Raw genomic sequence first — 16,174 nt, forward strand, 5'->3', positions numbered from 1 at the left:
CAAGCTGGGAATTTCATTTACAAGTTGGTGGGAAGCTGGCAAGATGGCTCAGCAGATAAAGAAAGGTTTGTCACCATGCCTGAGGACACGAGTTCAATTCCTGGGAACCATGTGGTTGGTAGAAGGAAAAAGCTTCTGCAAGTTGATCCTCTGCCCCCATATGTGAATGCATACATACACACAAAATAAATATAATTCAAGTTGTCCTCTGCCCCCATATGTGAATGCATACATACACACAAAATAAATATAATTCAAGTTGACGGGAACACAGATCAGAAGGCACTCTAGCAGCATCTATGAAAGCATGCCTATCCCGTCATGAGAAAGGCCCTATCGAGGAAGGGCTGTCAGAGGAAACACACTATTAAATCAGCCCACCGTGCTTTCCAGAAGAAAAGGCAAGACATGCAAAAATAACAGCCTTCCCTTTTCTGAAGTCCATGCTTGCATCCAGCCTTGGCAAAGGTGTGGAGTCCTTAGGCAAGCTGATTTGGCCTCAGTCCCTGAATTCAGGCATGGGGACTCTACAAAGCACAGCTGAGCACCACTTCACTACGAGAAAGGGCCAAGAACTGTGCTTGCTAAATGACTATGACACCCTTGTTGTAGCTCAGCAGACCCTACAAAGGGTGGAAGGAGGGAAGAAGCCCTGGTGGTCACTGCTTCAGTGGCTCTGTGTTTGGAGAGCTAGTTTTCTGTTCTGCTACAACTTGGGGAGTTTCCATGTCCCTAGTTCACATTTCCACCACGCATCCTACATTACTACAGCACATTTGTCACAACTAAGAAGTCAACATGTGCACATTGCTTTCAGCTGAATGCACAAGTTACTGATGTGCACTTTTTTCTGTTCCAGGATCATGTTTCCTATGTAGTCACCCCGTCTCCCCAGCCTCCTCTAGTCTGCACAAGTTTTTCAGACATTCCTTGCTTCTGATGACCTAAGCGGCTGTGAGGAGTGCCAGCTCAGGGTTTTGGAGCCGATCGATCCTCATGGAGGACAAACCCACTGTTTGAGTTTTCCCCATGGTTAAAACAAGCTTATGGGTTTCAGCAAGAAGACCACCCTTTTGGCTTAGAATTTACCTGCCCCTACTACTCTAAAGACCCACATGCTAAAGGGTCAGATTAGCTTGTGGCTGGGAGATAATGGAGGCGGGGCCTACTAGAAGGAAGCTAGGTAAGGGGGGGGGGTTTGGGGGGAGTGTTATCTTGAAGGAAACATTGGAACTCCAGCCCCTTCCCCCCACCCCATCCCCCGCTCTGTTGGCCCACTGCCTGAGGTGAGCAGCCCCCACTAACATGTGCTCCTGTCACAGTGTAGGTACCAGCTGCTACTTTCCTAAAGTAATGGAGGCAGAGGGCTACGAATAAGAACTGCAGGCCCAGATTACCTTTTCTCCTTTAGTGAGTATTTGCCTGAGGTATTGTCACGGAGTTAAGAGACTGACTACATAGTGTGGCACCAGATCAGGCATGCTTGCTGTTGCCTTCTCACCACAGAAGAGGAGCTTAAAACATACTTATTTTTATCTGTGCAACATGTGTATTCAGCTTTGGAGCTGCCATGTGGATGCTGGGAATTGAACCTGAGACCTCTGGAAGAGCAGCTAGCACGCTTAACCACTGGCTGAGACATCTCTCCAGCCCCAGATGAGGAGCTTTGATTGACAGGTAGCATTTGTCAAGTTTGCTCACTATAAGCATCCTTGCACTGGCTGGTTTTATGTGTCAAGTTGACACACAAAGTCATCAGAGAGACAAGGGGACCCTCAGTTAAGGAAGTGCCTCTATGAAGAGCTATAAGGCATTTTCTCAATTAGTGATCAGTAGGGGAGGACCCAGTCCAGTGGGTGGTGCCATCTCTGTGCTGGTGGTCCTGGGTTTTATAAGAAAGCAGGCTGAGCAAGCCAGTAAGCAGCACCCCTCCATGGCCTCTGCATCAGCTCCTGCCTCTAGGTTCTTGCCCTCTTTGAGTTCCTGTCCTGATTTCCTTCAATGATGGACTACAATGGGGAAGCTGAATAAACCTTTTCCTTCCTGACTTACTCTTTGGTCACAGTGTTTCCTGGCAGCAATGGAGACGATCCTTTAGGATCCCTCCTCAACTGTCCACTCTTAAAAGAAGTCCTTAAGGAAGAACTGTTCCCATCACTTACATGGGACTCTTGTGTATGAGCCACGGACCTCAATTGTATCCATCAGTTCCAGCTCACAGACACTTGCTTTATGTGTTGTTTATAATGCAGCAACATCCCTTAGCTCATAGGGGCAATTTCAGGATGGCTCCAGTGTCCTGAAATTCCCCTACCATTTTGCATTGTCAACACACCTGGACTTTCTGCTTCCCCAGAATGCTAAGGGTTGAATTACAACTTCCTAAAATCTTACCGAGAAGTCCTAGGTCCCTAGTATCTCACAATGTGAGATTTGTGTCACATTTGGAGAAGTTAAAGTCACACTGGAATAAGGAGAGTTTTTAATCAGGAAGGCTTAGCATTCTCCTAAGAAGGACAGAGGCAGAGACAGTCGTGTGAAATATAAGCCAAGGAATACTGCAGATAGACAACAAGCCAGCAGAACCTGGGGAGAGGCTGGGCCAGATCCTCTCCCACAGCTCCAGAAGAAACCAACCCTGTTAACACCTTGGGCTCATGGGGTGAGAGGCAATGCCTGATGCTGTAGGACTCACTCTGCTGTGGCGCTTTGTCAGGGTGGCCTATGTAAACTAATACAAAGGCTAACCCACCTAGCTCTTCAATTTTTAGTTAAAAACAGTATTTAGCATAAAAAAGAAAGCAGGTGTAGAGGAACAGTCTAACAAAATCTTGGAAAACAGGTGTAGACTTAGCATCCTTTTGGATGTGAACAGGGTTTGGGGCAGCAGTGTTTTTCAGACTCCTGGATTTCCTCACAGAGCTTCCAGCCACCTGCAGCTCTGTCTAATGCTGCTGCCAAGCACACCTGCAGGGGACAGCAATAGCTGCCCTTCTTGTATAATCACTGTCTTCCTTCACATGCCAAATGCCAGCTCCATGGAAGCCAAACACTACCCAGGTGTCTTCCCAGTGGCTTCACGTGGGCCTGACAAGGATCCCTTGAGTCACAGTAGACCTGGCCAGATCAGGTTAACTCAGCATTTGGGTATCTGTTTATGACTGGCTGCTCCACTTCTGGCTTCCCAGGATTACATCAACAAGCGGCCTGGTACACCGAAACTCCTTCCCAGTTCTCCAGCATGGCCTTAGTGTGATTTCTCACACCATAGGCTCCTCAAGCAAACCCTTTCAAAGGCATGGAGAGAGCAAGGTGCTCTCTGGATTCAAACTGTGAAGATGTGGGCTGGGACCTCTCCTGTCACCTCACTCTACACCCAGTGATCTTGATGGATGTGATACTCAGCACCTGCATGGGAACTGTTGAACTGCAGGGGATAGAACTGGATCTGAACTCATTTACTATAAAAGCTCTGGTTCATCTGCATTTTTATGCCCATATTAAGGCTCAAGAGAAGTCATTAGGCTACAGCCAGCTCACAATACCTCTGGCCTGTGTATATTCTACTTGCAACTCCCAGAGCTCTATTATAATCCTTCAAATTATTAAATAATTGCAGTGTTTTCCTTGGGGTCACATTTGGCAACAAGACACTGGCCTAAATGAACCAATGACACGACCCAGTGAATAATACCTACATTTTTAACTTGCTAGAAGCAAACGGGCATGACATACTTCTAGGGGAGAAACTAGAGAAACCAGTGTGGTGAGCTTAGGAACTGAATATTGACAATATTCCAATAATTAGTGCCAGGCTCCCCACCAACACCATACAGGAGCAACTCTCTACCCCAATCCCAGTTTCTATTTCAGGAGTGGCTACAATCACAAGGAGAGAGGCAGGCATATGGCTCCGCCCTTCTGGACATTCCTACAATGTAGGCTAGGCTGCTCTGGAAAATCCCGTCTCTTCCTCCTACAGCTATATGACCTAGAGTTGTCATTTCAAATAAAGTATGCTTCCACTGATTTTTATGAACACAGACAAAAGCAGCTACAACCTTGCTTCTCCCCAGCCCCCCCAAATACCCTTGCGAACCAACTGTAGTTGCTATGTAGGGTTATTTGTTTCTAAGGCAACAGCTTATGTCTAAGTACTAATGGCCTGTCCTTTTGCCAGGCAACAAACAGCCTTGTGATGCAAGTGCACCTGTCTCAGCTACGCGTTACTATGGAGACACTCCAGTTACTATGGCTACCATCACGCTAATCGCCTAGCAAAGGCAGACATACAGCAGTCTCCTCATAGAGCCCAGCTGCTTCTCCCGTCTCTTGCCGGAGACTGATTGTATAGGGCCTGTGATGGAACGCATAAGAACTTCATTAATGCCACGTTGGAAGGTTCACTCTGTGTGCCCTCCTACAGAACAAACATCAGAACAGAAAAATCTGCAAGTGGACTGTAAAATTCCCCAGCCTTCTAACACCAAGCCATTCCCAATTAACATAAATGTCTATTCCACTGGCAGTTTCTCTAAACTGGATAGTTAACAAAAGAAACGCTGCTATATGTCTTCTAGAATTTCGTGGTAGGGGACTGGAAAGATGGCTCAGTGATTAAGAGCACTGGCTGCTCCTCCAGAGGACCCAGGTTCAATTCCTAGCACTGACACAGTGGCGTGGCTCAAACTGTCTATAATTCCAGTTTCAGAGGGTGCAATGCCCTCTTTTGGCCTCCACAGACACCAAGCATGCAAATGCTACACAGACACAAATACAGGCAAAACAGCTGTACACATAAATAGACAAAGTAAAACTTTCTTGGTAGGCCTGATGACAAGCACCGTGAAAAGCTAAGACTCCATCCACAATCTGAAATGTGGCTCTGTTCTATATGGCCTTTCTTCTAACATAGCACTAACATGCTTTTTAAGCCGTGATGATCTACCTAGCACCCCTCCCATTGTATATTTGTAAAAATGCACCTCAATCTCATGACAGACAGACACGTGAGGAGGGAAAGTGGCCGCTGTTCTCAAGGCAAACACTTAGTAACCACAACAAACCCATCACTCAGGAGCCTGTCGACATGGAAACCGGATGACAACAATCGAGCCTGCCTTCTTTCCACATCTCTACAGTAAGGCCATGGGAAGGTGGAATCACCTGCGTGACTCACTGCTCTTACCCCAACAAGGCGTGACACACAGAGATAGGAAAGCCGTCCACTTTCCTCTGAAACTGGTTCTACCCAGGAAGATGTTATTTTACCTACCAGGAACCCTTTTTGGATTCACACTCAGCTCGGAGCAGCAGAAGCGGTAAGCATCCCAGGAAACGCATCACTAGTGGCTATGCCTCCTCATCAGACTTAATTCTTTTCCCCATTTGTCTGTAGTTATTTTTAAACCATTCATATGGCCTACTAAATTAGTTTTAGAGACTGTCTCTGCTAAAATAACAAAATTCCAGGAGACTTTAAGAAAAATAAAGAACCTGACAGTCTGAGTTACTTACCTTTGATAAGCCTGAGGAGTTGGAGGTGGGTGGTGAGGTGTCTTCTTCAAAGCCTGGATTAGATTTTGTCTATACTCTGGGTCTATGCACCACAATGACCCTTTCCCAATACTCTGCAAAGAAAAATTGAAATGAAAACGTATTAATACAGTACAGGGCATTTTGTAGTAGGCAATCGCAGGGCTCTACTGTAGTTATTCTCTAAAGTTTCCTGTCCACAGACTCAGATGTTGTCTTCTGACAACAGGACACCATTAAATGCTTGTTGCTCTTCTCTGCACTGAGTAGAAAGATCAGATGCACAGGTTGTTGGCAGATTATGCTGATGCAATAATAGGATTTTCGTATCTGAACTACCCCAAAACTAGAATCCTGTATTTGCCAGTATGAATTTGGAGGAATATTCAGTCTCATCCAGAAATCTCTAACTTGGCTGACGTTTGTGGGTGCTGAGACAGCCTAGCGAAAGTCCATCTCTGCTCTAAACCCCCCAGCTGTTTTAAACCACATTATCCTGGCACAATCTTACAAAAATGGAAACGTAATCCACTCATTGTTTTTGGTATCCCATCCCCACCCCACCCCCAACTTGCTCACAAAAAGAACATTTATGCTTGGAATGGAATTTATAATTACCTTCCCCTCAGAAACAAAAGACCTGGCAACAATAGCAAACCTAAGCCAGAATTCAATGTTTTGGTTTTTTTTTTTTAATGGAGGTAGGGTGTCCTTCAGTTCACAACAATCTGCTCTGGTCTCTAGGAATCTTTAGAGGAGGTCACACTTTAAAAGTGTAAATTGGCTAAAACTGTTCCCTGGGGGGAAAGGGGCAGCTTTCCCTGAAGGCCACTTTTGGGCTGGCTGGAGGCAATTGGTCTGAGATCAGCTTTAACAGTGGGTAGGGGTAGGGAACAGCTGCTCTTGTCTGCCCTGCTTTCTACTGGGTCAGTGTATCCAAACCATTTGATAAGGTCATCTGTAAATATTTACAGATCTGGAAAGAAAAGAAGCTAAATGACCTAGTCCCACCCCACCCATGCTTCGTTTGTAATTTCCTTCTCTTTCCTCTACAAAGCCTGGTGGTGTCTTCCAACTTTTAGGAAAGCAAACAAGAAAACCTTTAAACTAACACAGGGAGGAAAATTACAAGGAGATCGCATGGAAGGACCACTAAAGCTAAGCCATTCCAAAAATCTTTGAAGAATTTCCAAGTCTGTATTTCAGTTATCATGTCACCAAATAGCTTTCTTCTGAGCCTTGTGTACTACCACATGTTAAAGGAATTCTCAAGCTGCAGTAACAGCAGGACACCTAGAATGAACAGTTTCTGGTGTACTGGGGACAGGGGAGACCTACAGAGCCATGGTCAGAGGCCATGCCCGGAACCATGCCAGTCACTGGTCTCTGGCCCAGAGCATCTATGCTGAAGACATATGTGTAGGGGGTTAGTCATCTGGGGAATCAAAGACCTCAAAGGCATCGAAGACCTTTCACAGCCTTGCCTTTCCTGTACTAGTGTTTAAGTCTGGCACAGTTTGCAGGGTTTGACCAGGCTTTCCAAGTAAGGCAGGTTCTGGGTCATCTATCTCTTCCTCTGGAATATGATGCATGGCGTACTTTAAAGAAAGCCAAACGGTAAGGAGCGGGCAGGTGTGGGCAGAGCTGGGAAGACAGGGAGTTACCACACACACTGAAGTAAAAGCCGCCAGCCAGGCACCCACCAGGCTGCGGGTGGGAGGGCTGGCCTGACCTCTTCATCAAAGGCTCCCAGTTGAGCCAGGGGGCCAGTGCACAGCACGTCCTAAGATACAAGGAAGGTCATAGCCAATGGCCAATGTGCAATAGAAAAACTTCTGCCAGGAGACGGGCCCCAGCAGCAGGTAGGTGCCTAGGGGCCTTTGTTTTCATCCAGATGGCTTTCAAGGCAGGACAGGTTTAATCTTTCACCCGGAAATACCTGCAACAAAGCACTCAGGGTCCAACCAGCCTTCTTGGGTAAGCAACTATAAGCCAAGAATGTGATCCTCCCAATCCCAGCTCAGGTATCCTGTTTACGATGCTGTAATGTTATTTACAGACTAGAGAGACTAAAGCCCAGACTGTGCAGAACAGTTCCCCAGTAAGTGATCCAACTGCTGAAGAACAAGAATGGGAAGTCTGGAGCCTCACAACCGTTCTTATGCAGCTGTAGCTGAGTAGAGGTGCCAGAGGAAGTCATGGCTCCCTAACTGGTTAGAGACAGGCAAACGGCCCAGGGATGGTGTGTTATGAAACCCAGTGGCCATGCCTGTGTGTATCACAGAAGAGATTTAAGAAAGAGGACATACCTGACTAGACATGCTTACACCTGATGGGGTGTTTAGGTCCAGCAGAGGCACGGGAGGGGTTCTTGTACACTGAAGCATTTAAAATAATCAGAGCCCTATGTGTTGGTAAGATGTTCTGGTATTTTAGTCTAACCCGCCCCCTTCACCGGTGACTCCGTCTGCCTCCCGTGCACCCTACACACTGGTTCTGGCCACTGGAACTCTTTACTGGGGAAGCCTACCCCACAGACAGCCCTCCAGCTTCAGAATTTCCTGTCGCCTAGGTTTGAGTATCGGGATCACTGAACCTACGTTTCTGAGTTTGGTCAGTACATGTCGCTTCGTGTTAATGAGCACAAGCTCGTTAACAATCTCAGGCTTTGGATCCAAAGAAACGGCTCATGCCCTGACCCCACAGAGGCCTGGGATTGCTGGTTCTTCTTGTGGGGTGTGGGGGGGATTTTGTTGTTTTCCTCACCAGACAGGCGTTGACTGCTACATTACATTTTAGTGAATGTGTTTTACACTGTAAACTGCAGGCATTCCAGAGAAAAGCAGTGGCAGAGAGACCTTGGGGTTTGAGGCGGTGGGAGAGGCTGGGAACACATTGTCAAGCCTTCTCTGGAGATTCAGACGGGTTAGCTAAAAACTTCTGAAATGGAAATGCACTGGGATTGGAGGGCTCAAGTTTCCAGGGTCAGGAAAAGCTGTACTGAATGCCTCCTGCAGAAGGGTGTAATTTGATTACAGTTGTGTAATAACTCTGAGGGTCAGAGCACTTATGGAAATCTCGGCATCTCCTCTGAAAACAAGAATGCAGACCTTTTTAATGGAAATGACTGTGAAGGTCACAGACCATTAAATGTTAAGGAATTCAAAACAATAAAACCCTTCACTTAAGGGAGCATTTTCACACACACACACACACACACACACACACACACGTACATGTATTATGTGATTGCATAAGCACTAATGCACACATACATTATAAGGCCCAGAGAAAACCAAATATAGTCAAGAGTGGGAAAATTAAAGTTAGTAAAAGTAAAATCAAGTTTTTATGTCTTTTAAATTAAAAACTACCTAGAGCCACCAACTCCATTGATTAATAAAAAACAAAAATCACCATACAAGAGAGGAAAAAAAAGTTTTAAGGGGGGACATTAAATGAACTTTACCAGGAGAAGGTCCATTCTCCCCAGACTTCTGTAAAGGTCTGCCGGGGCTTTCTCTGCAGCCTCACTATCACACTGTGGCCCACACCCTGCAAACCCCATGGCCCACAGCTCTGTAAAATGCACATAGCAGTTAAACTTAGCAAATCAAATTCCTTTGCTAGATAGAGAATTCCTAAGAAAAGGCACAGTGTATGTGTGTGTGTGTGTGTGTGTGTGTGTGTGAGGTGTATCTGTGTGTGTGTATATATGTGTGTGTGTGTGTGCGCGCATGCGCATGTCTGTGGAAGCACCAAGCTGTTTGCACTGTGCGGAAAGGACAGGAAGGGACAAGGATGCCAGCTGTCCTGCCCCATCACGCTGCCTTACCTGCAGTGCCATGGCTGGCAGTTGGTCAGCAAGCCCCAGGGATCCTCCTTGCTCCACCCTCTCAGAGCCAGGCTTACTGGTGGGCACAGGCACAAGCCTGTCTACGAGTGTGCTGGAGATCTGACCTCGGGTCCTGTGCTCTTTCCTGCTGGGCCGACTCCCTAGCACTCGAGCTCCATGTCAGAAACTTTGGTTTTTCAAACTGTATGGCACTATGCCTTAACACATCATGAAACCAGCATAATGGGGTCATAACTAGGATTGTTTTAAAGGACTGAATAAAATCAAACAGAAAAGAGTAAAAAAATATCTGTATTAACATTCAATGAGATATTTGTGTTTACGTACACGCAATGTGTATTTGTGTTCTGGTTAAAAGTGTTCAGCAAACATCAGTCTAAGACAGTGACTGGGAACTTTTCATCCTTCTCACCCCTTTCCATGGTAAAGGTCTCTCCTGGCAGTAGTAAGAGACACTCTTAATGTGGAGCTCCTGGGCTGAACCTGGGAAATGTGGCCATCAGGAGCCTGTTTTTAAAAGGAGAGGGAACTTGCATGTGTTCTCTTGGTGACCTTGAAATACTTTTTGATGGTTCTCAGATGCCATTTCTGGGGATATTTCCAACATTACCCAACTTCGCTAATGACCAATTAACCAACCTTCCTTCTTCACTTGTCTGTTCCCTCGAGAATTCCTTCTTTCCTTCCCTCCCTCACTCCTTATTTAACTCATTGCCAGTCACCGTGGAGGAGATACTAATGACTAAAAGCCACACAGAAAGGTGGCTGCCTTCATGCAGCTTATGTTCCAGAGAGGAACAAGTCAAGTGGTATAAAGCTAACCACCGGCCGGGAAGGAAAAGGTAGAGGGGATGCTGCTGTGGGATGGACATGTGCACACTGGGGGTGGCCACAGCGCTTGCCCAGAGGGGTCTGGTCAGACTCAGTGTGCAGGTCTAATGACCAGAGGCATTGAGTTGTATAAGGGCAAAGGAAGGAGGAGGAGGGAAAGGTGGAACAGGAGGGGAGTGGGGGCAGGGGGAGGAAGGACATAGCTTCAGAATATATTCTGGAAAACTAATTGGATATGAGAATAATTCAAAGGGCCAGGCAGAGAAAAGCAGTGGTTTTGTGTAACCAGCCAGGTAGAAGAAAGACTAGGGAGAGGACAATCCAACTTGTTGAATTCCTAACCTCTGACCCCATCTAGTAAATGTATTGGTTACGGTATTTGTAAGAATTTACTGGGGATGCTCAGTCAGCCCATGAATTCCTGAAGCTCAGGGTTCGATCCCCAGTACTAAATAAAGCCAGGTGTGGAGATGCAAACCTGGGATCCCAGCACTAGGAGGTGAAGGCAGGACAGACACTAAGAGATCAAGGTCCTCCTCCGATACAGAGTTTGAGACCAGCCTAAGCTACATACAAAAGACTCTGCTCTCACAAAGAAAGAAAGACAGGGAGAGAAGGGAGGGGGGGAAATATCAAATGAACACAAACTTAGGCCACCTATCTCCCCTCTATTGTCTCTCACTGACCCTGTAATTGGCTCTGAAGTGGTCCAGTTCTTGACATTTCTCCTGTCAACTGGCTGCAGCCAGGTTTGGTAAACTTTTTCTTAAAGGGCCAGAGGGAATCTTTCCACCTCTGAAGTCCATGGTCTCTGTTGTTGACAACACAGCTCCACCCTGGCAACCAGGACAACACAAAGCAAGCAGAGATGTAACCAGCGAGTGTGGCTGGGCTTCAAGGAAGCTTCGTGTGCAAAGCCACCGTGCACAGCTGGCTCCCTCTGCCCTAGAGCCCCACACTTCTGTTCAGGGTCCAACTCAAAAGCTCTATGGCTGCAGGAAAAGAAGGGCCCAGGTAAGGGGGCTTCTGATAAGAGATTTGGGCTAGTCCTTCTAGACTCAGGGAGTGGGCATCAATGGGGATCTAAGTCAGGTGCTCCCAGACAGGAAGAAGAGAGAGGGGAATGTACAGACACACACTAAAAGTCATGTTCATCAGTAAGACACAATGAGTCATTAATGGGGCTGTGCCTCATTGTGCTGTGTACTTGCATACTACAATTTACAACACTTTTTGACCAAACTAAGTCACCACAGGGCCTATCATCCTGACTTTTGTGTATTACATGTAGGGCCATCACTGATTCTGATTTTTCTGGGTCATAAAATGCATTACTCAATAGTGTTTCAAAGGGCAGCCCTTAAGCTTGGTTGGCATGGAAACTAGAGTCCTACAGACTGGAGTCCAAGTTTTGCTTCAGCTTCTCAGCTGTGTGACCCTGGGCAAGATAGTTAACTGCTCTGAGCTCCAGTTTCCTGGTCTGTAAGTGGGTGTGCTGTAACAGCATCTGCTTCTTGGGCCTGTGGTGAGGATGAAACAAGACAACACTGGGCTTGGCACTTAGCAACAGCACAACAACTATCTGCTCCTGTCACTAGGAAGGTAAGGAAAAGCTAAATAGCCATCACTGTCAGCACTGTGCTCCAAAACACAGCCACTGCCCAGGAGCAGCAGGTACTTGCCAACTGCGAATTAAGGTAACCGGCATTAAAATGACACACACCTTTATGTCACTCTGTCTGTTCTGTCTCTGTCTCTCTGTCTCTGTCTCTGTCTCTGTCTCTCTCTCTCTCTCTCTCTCTCTGTGTGTGTGTGTATGTCTGTGTCTGTCTGTCTGTCTGTCTGTCTGTCTGTCTGTCTTTCTCTTTCTCTCTGAGCTGGAGAGCTGGCTAACTGGTTGATTATGAGGGTGGGGTTTGGATTCCCTGAACCCACAAATGTCAGGTGAGCATGAGGGTTTGTCAATAAGTGCAGCCTCAGAAGGCAGAGACAAAGGATCTGCACGCAAGCTTGTTAGGGACAGCAGCCACACTGGTGAGCACTGGGTCTAACTGAGACCTTGCCTCAACTAAGAAAGTGTAAAAGCAACCATGAGTGAGTCCCAACATCAATGCTGGGCCCCCACATGCACATATACCTTACACACATGTGGTCACATATACGCAAACATGCATCCACACATACATGAGAAATAAAATGGAGTCACACATAACTGTTTGCTTGAGGTTTCCTCCCATCAGCCTAAAGAAAGCACTTTGCTCAAAGTATGTGCAGATGAAGAGGAAACGAATGGATCACTTTAGATTAGAGAACCAGCCAATCACAGTCAGGATAGTCAGGAAAGAGGTGGAATTCTGGAATTCTGTCTTCAGCACCTCACGGGGTGGGGGTGGGGGGGGTGGGGGGGCGGCGGCTGGTAACCGTGTAGGAGTTCTGGGCTTCCTATCAGAGGTCTCTGCTCTGAAGAGCAGGCCCGCAGCCCCTCCTGGACAGGGTGGGGAGCAGACTGGCTCAGAGGATAAAGTAGAGAGCAGAGGTTCTGGAAGAGCTGCAGCACTGGGAGTGGGCTGGAGGTGGGAGGCTCTGGGCCCCTGTGCCCTATGTAGGGAGGTGTTCTCACATGGAAGCTGGAAATCATAAAGTTCACTCGCCTGTCATCAAGTAACACTTAGCTTTCTGGGGGAGTGGGAGGGGAGTCAGCTGCCATTTTTATCACGTTGCCACACCTCACAACACGTATAAACTCTGCCCAGGTTCAGGGAGGCTAAAAGTCTTCCAGACGACTCCAGTTCATTTCACCCAGGTGGTTAGCTAACCTCTGGAGCCAACCAGGCTACAACACAGTTTCCCACACACTGGGCCTGGTTCTCTGCCTCTTCCTGACTTCTGGCTCCTCCTCATATATTTGAGGAGCTCAGCTTGCACTCAGCTCCTCAAGTTCAAACTGCCAGGCAGCTAGGGAAGGGGGCAGTGGGTGGAGGTGGTATCCTCGGAAGCGGCCCATCACACTTCCTCAGCCTAAGCCAAGCGGGTCACTTGGGCTCTGCTGGAAGCAGGCCACTTACCATCATTTGTAGAGAATAGGGCAGGAGATGCTGGGCAAGGTGTGGAGAATCCATTTTCCTAGTGCAGGACCTCTAGAAGAAGGCAGGCAATAAACTATAAAGGAATAGTTATAATGGCCGAAGAAGGCCACAGGAGCACCAAGCTGGACAAAGATGAGACCTGAGGGAGGAAAGCCTTAAAACTGCACACACTCGGCTCACACTCCAGTGCTCTGCTGGCTACCACAACCCCTGCCACCAAGGTACTGACGCTCTCTGTGGCATAGACTGTAGCTCCTGAGGTTGAGAGGCAACTACTTCATGCCTGTGTGTCCATAAGAGGGAACCAAGAGTGATGCCAGAGCTTCTCTGGAGAACATTCTAGAAAGGAGGCTCCTAAGAGCACAGAAATATGCCTGTGTGGCTCCTGCCTATGTTGCTAAGATGCTGTGCTCCCTGGAGTGGAGGTTGAGAGACACTATGTGGGTTCTTCATTACATTTCTTCATCTGCATGTCAGAGATAGCCTTCTAGGTCCAAAACGTGACACCGGCAAACAAAGTGCCTAGGGCACCCACCCAGCCCACAAGAGGCTTAAGGAAGTCCATTTAACTTCTGTGGTGACAACAGAAGTTACACAATACTGGGGAAGAGGGTGGGGAAAGAACAGAGAAAGGTCACTCTAGCAAACAACCATACTGTCCAGACGTGGGCCTCGAGAGACATGAGGGACAGCAAGATAAAACACTAAGCACAGGTCAGATTTTGGGCCTTTCCACAATTTTATTGGCTGTAGACACTGGAGGAAAACTTTACATTTCAAAACTATTGGGGAAACAATCTCAGAAATTAGCCACTTGGGGGGGGGGAAGGGGGAGGGGAGAGGTAAAAGAAAAACAGTGACTGCACAATCTCCTCCAAATAGACCCGGGCCCCTTCCTCTAACACAGTCTAGAAGCAGAAACTTAAAACATCCCAGCTGGGCCTCGTAGAGCACATCTTCAATCAGAAGCAGGTGGAGCTCTGGGAGTTCGAGACCAGCCTGGGCTACATAGGGAGTTTCAGGACAGTCACAGAACATAGAAAGACTATTACTCAAAAGGAGGGAGAGAGGGAGAGAGGGGGGAGGGAGGGAAAAGGAGAGAGCCAAGAGAGAAAGAGGGAGAGAGGGACAGAGAGAGAGAGAGGGAGAGAGGGAGAGAGGGAGAGAGGGAGAGAGGGAGAGAGGAGAGGGAGAGGGAGGGAGAGGAGGGGAGAAGAAATTAAGATTCCTTAAGCATCTGTCTCTCCAATAGTTTGGAGAGGTTTGTTTTTACCCCAAAGCAGAAGGGATAAAAAAGAGAACCAACAACTTCTCACTCAACACGCTGTCCAGAGTGACAGGATGTTGCTGTCCTAGCCCCTCAGCAAGGGAAGGTGAATATCTGTTCCCATCCAGCCCCAGTGCAGGATATTCCAAAGTTACAGACAATGTGTCCTCTAGGTAGCAAAAAGAGAAAAGCTGCCATTCCTGCCAATACAACTATGACTTCAGATGGAAATCACCTCTAATGTGTCATCTATGCCACATGCAAAGCCATGAGCTCTGTGGTGGCCCCAATGTCCCCTAGCTCTTTAAGAGGCACACTCAGGTCTCTGAATGATACCTGTTCACTGCAGGTACCTGGCTAGGAGGGAGAAGTAGGGTAGGGATTCTTTTACACACATGGTGATTGCAAACTCTTCATTAATAGTGGAGTTGTGTGTGTGTGTGTGTGTTAATCTATGCAGAAGGGCCAATAATTCCCTTACATTAACACACTTAAGTAAAACCAAAGTAACTCAAAAATTTGATTAAAATCAAATTAATCTCTAGGAGAAACACAAAAAAAGGGCAAGGACCCATCCCATCCTGCCATTTCTCCACCAACCTCCAATGTCAGCGCCAGGTAATGTCAGACCTCAGAGCCCACATCTGCATCTGCACACACAGGCATGTCAAGAAAAATAATAATAACGATTGGCAAGATGATTCCAAGTGTACTACCATGCCTGATAAACTGAGTTCAACTCCTGGTTCTCACAGGATAGGAGAGAACTGACTCCCTCTTATTGTCTGTCCTCTGACCATCACACACATGCACATATACACATATATACACACCCACAATAAATATGCAAATGCAATAAATATGTATCCACTATGGGGTGCACATGCATCTCTTTTTTGCAATAAGACTTGTTAGTACTAAACTTAACAGTCTTTTTTTTTTTTTTTTTTTTAAAGAAAAGATAGTCTTGCTAGGTAGCCCAGGCTGGCCTCAAACTTGCAAGCAAATTACAAAGACAAGCAGAGGGATAAAGACCTGTGTTTGAGGTGGTTAGAAGCCTCCGTGAGTCAAGTGCTTGATTCCCACGCTTGTTGACCTGAGTGTGAAGCCCGGAAGACACAGTGAAGAGAGAACAAACCTTCAAGAGTTGTTCTCATGCATGCCCTATGACACTCGTGCACACACACAAACAATAATAATAAAAAACTAAAAACAAAATTTAAGTCCTATATGTGACTGCTCTTTTCCGGTCTTTTTATTGTCTAAACAGTGAACTAACTTAAAGCTAAGAGATGCCAAGAGTAAAATCCAGCACTCATAGCATTTACTCAGAAAACTCTTGGTTAATTTTGGATGATAAAGACACAGGAAAGGACGCTATAAAGAGCCTGTATGAAGCGGAGCAGGAGTGGAGCTCTGGCTGACACTACACTCCTTCCCGTACCACTGCCAGCTTTCGAGTGACTCAGAAACAGCAATAATATTTTATGAGGGAAATTACAGCTGGCTGGAGTCTGACATACACAGACACCCCTAGATAACACAGACACCCCTGGATGGATTACAACCTGCCCTCCCAGGGCCACTTTATCTTTTGGT

The 16,174-nt window shown here is 46.9% G+C and overlaps 1 protein-coding gene and 1 long non-coding RNA gene across 8 annotated transcripts in view; one reads left to right on the top strand and one right to left on the bottom strand.

Moving 5' to 3' along the window:
- Foxn3 (forkhead box N3) overlaps positions 1–16,174 on the bottom strand; it is a 382,814-nt gene that overhangs the window by 146,624 nt on the left and 220,016 nt on the right. For all 7 annotated transcript variants that reach the window (XM_031356754.1, XM_031356755.1, XM_031356753.1 and 4 more), the window contains one exon: positions 5,518–5,630. In XM_031356754.1, coding sequence (XP_031212614.1) covers positions 5,518–5,630 — 113 coding nt within the window. The remainder of the gene's footprint in view (positions 1–5,517; positions 5,631–16,174) is intronic.
- On the top strand, positions 4,759–15,804 carry LOC116080379. Its single transcript, XR_004114424.1, has 3 exons — positions 4,759–5,321; positions 11,052–11,236; positions 15,532–15,804. It is a non-coding gene; the product is annotated as an uncharacterized LOC116080379 (long non-coding RNA).

This window comes from Mastomys coucha, unplaced genomic scaffold, assembly GCF_008632895.1.
Source record: "Mastomys coucha isolate ucsf_1 unplaced genomic scaffold, UCSF_Mcou_1 pScaffold6, whole genome shotgun sequence".
Lineage (NCBI taxonomy): Eukaryota > Metazoa > Chordata > Mammalia > Rodentia > Muridae > Mastomys > Mastomys coucha.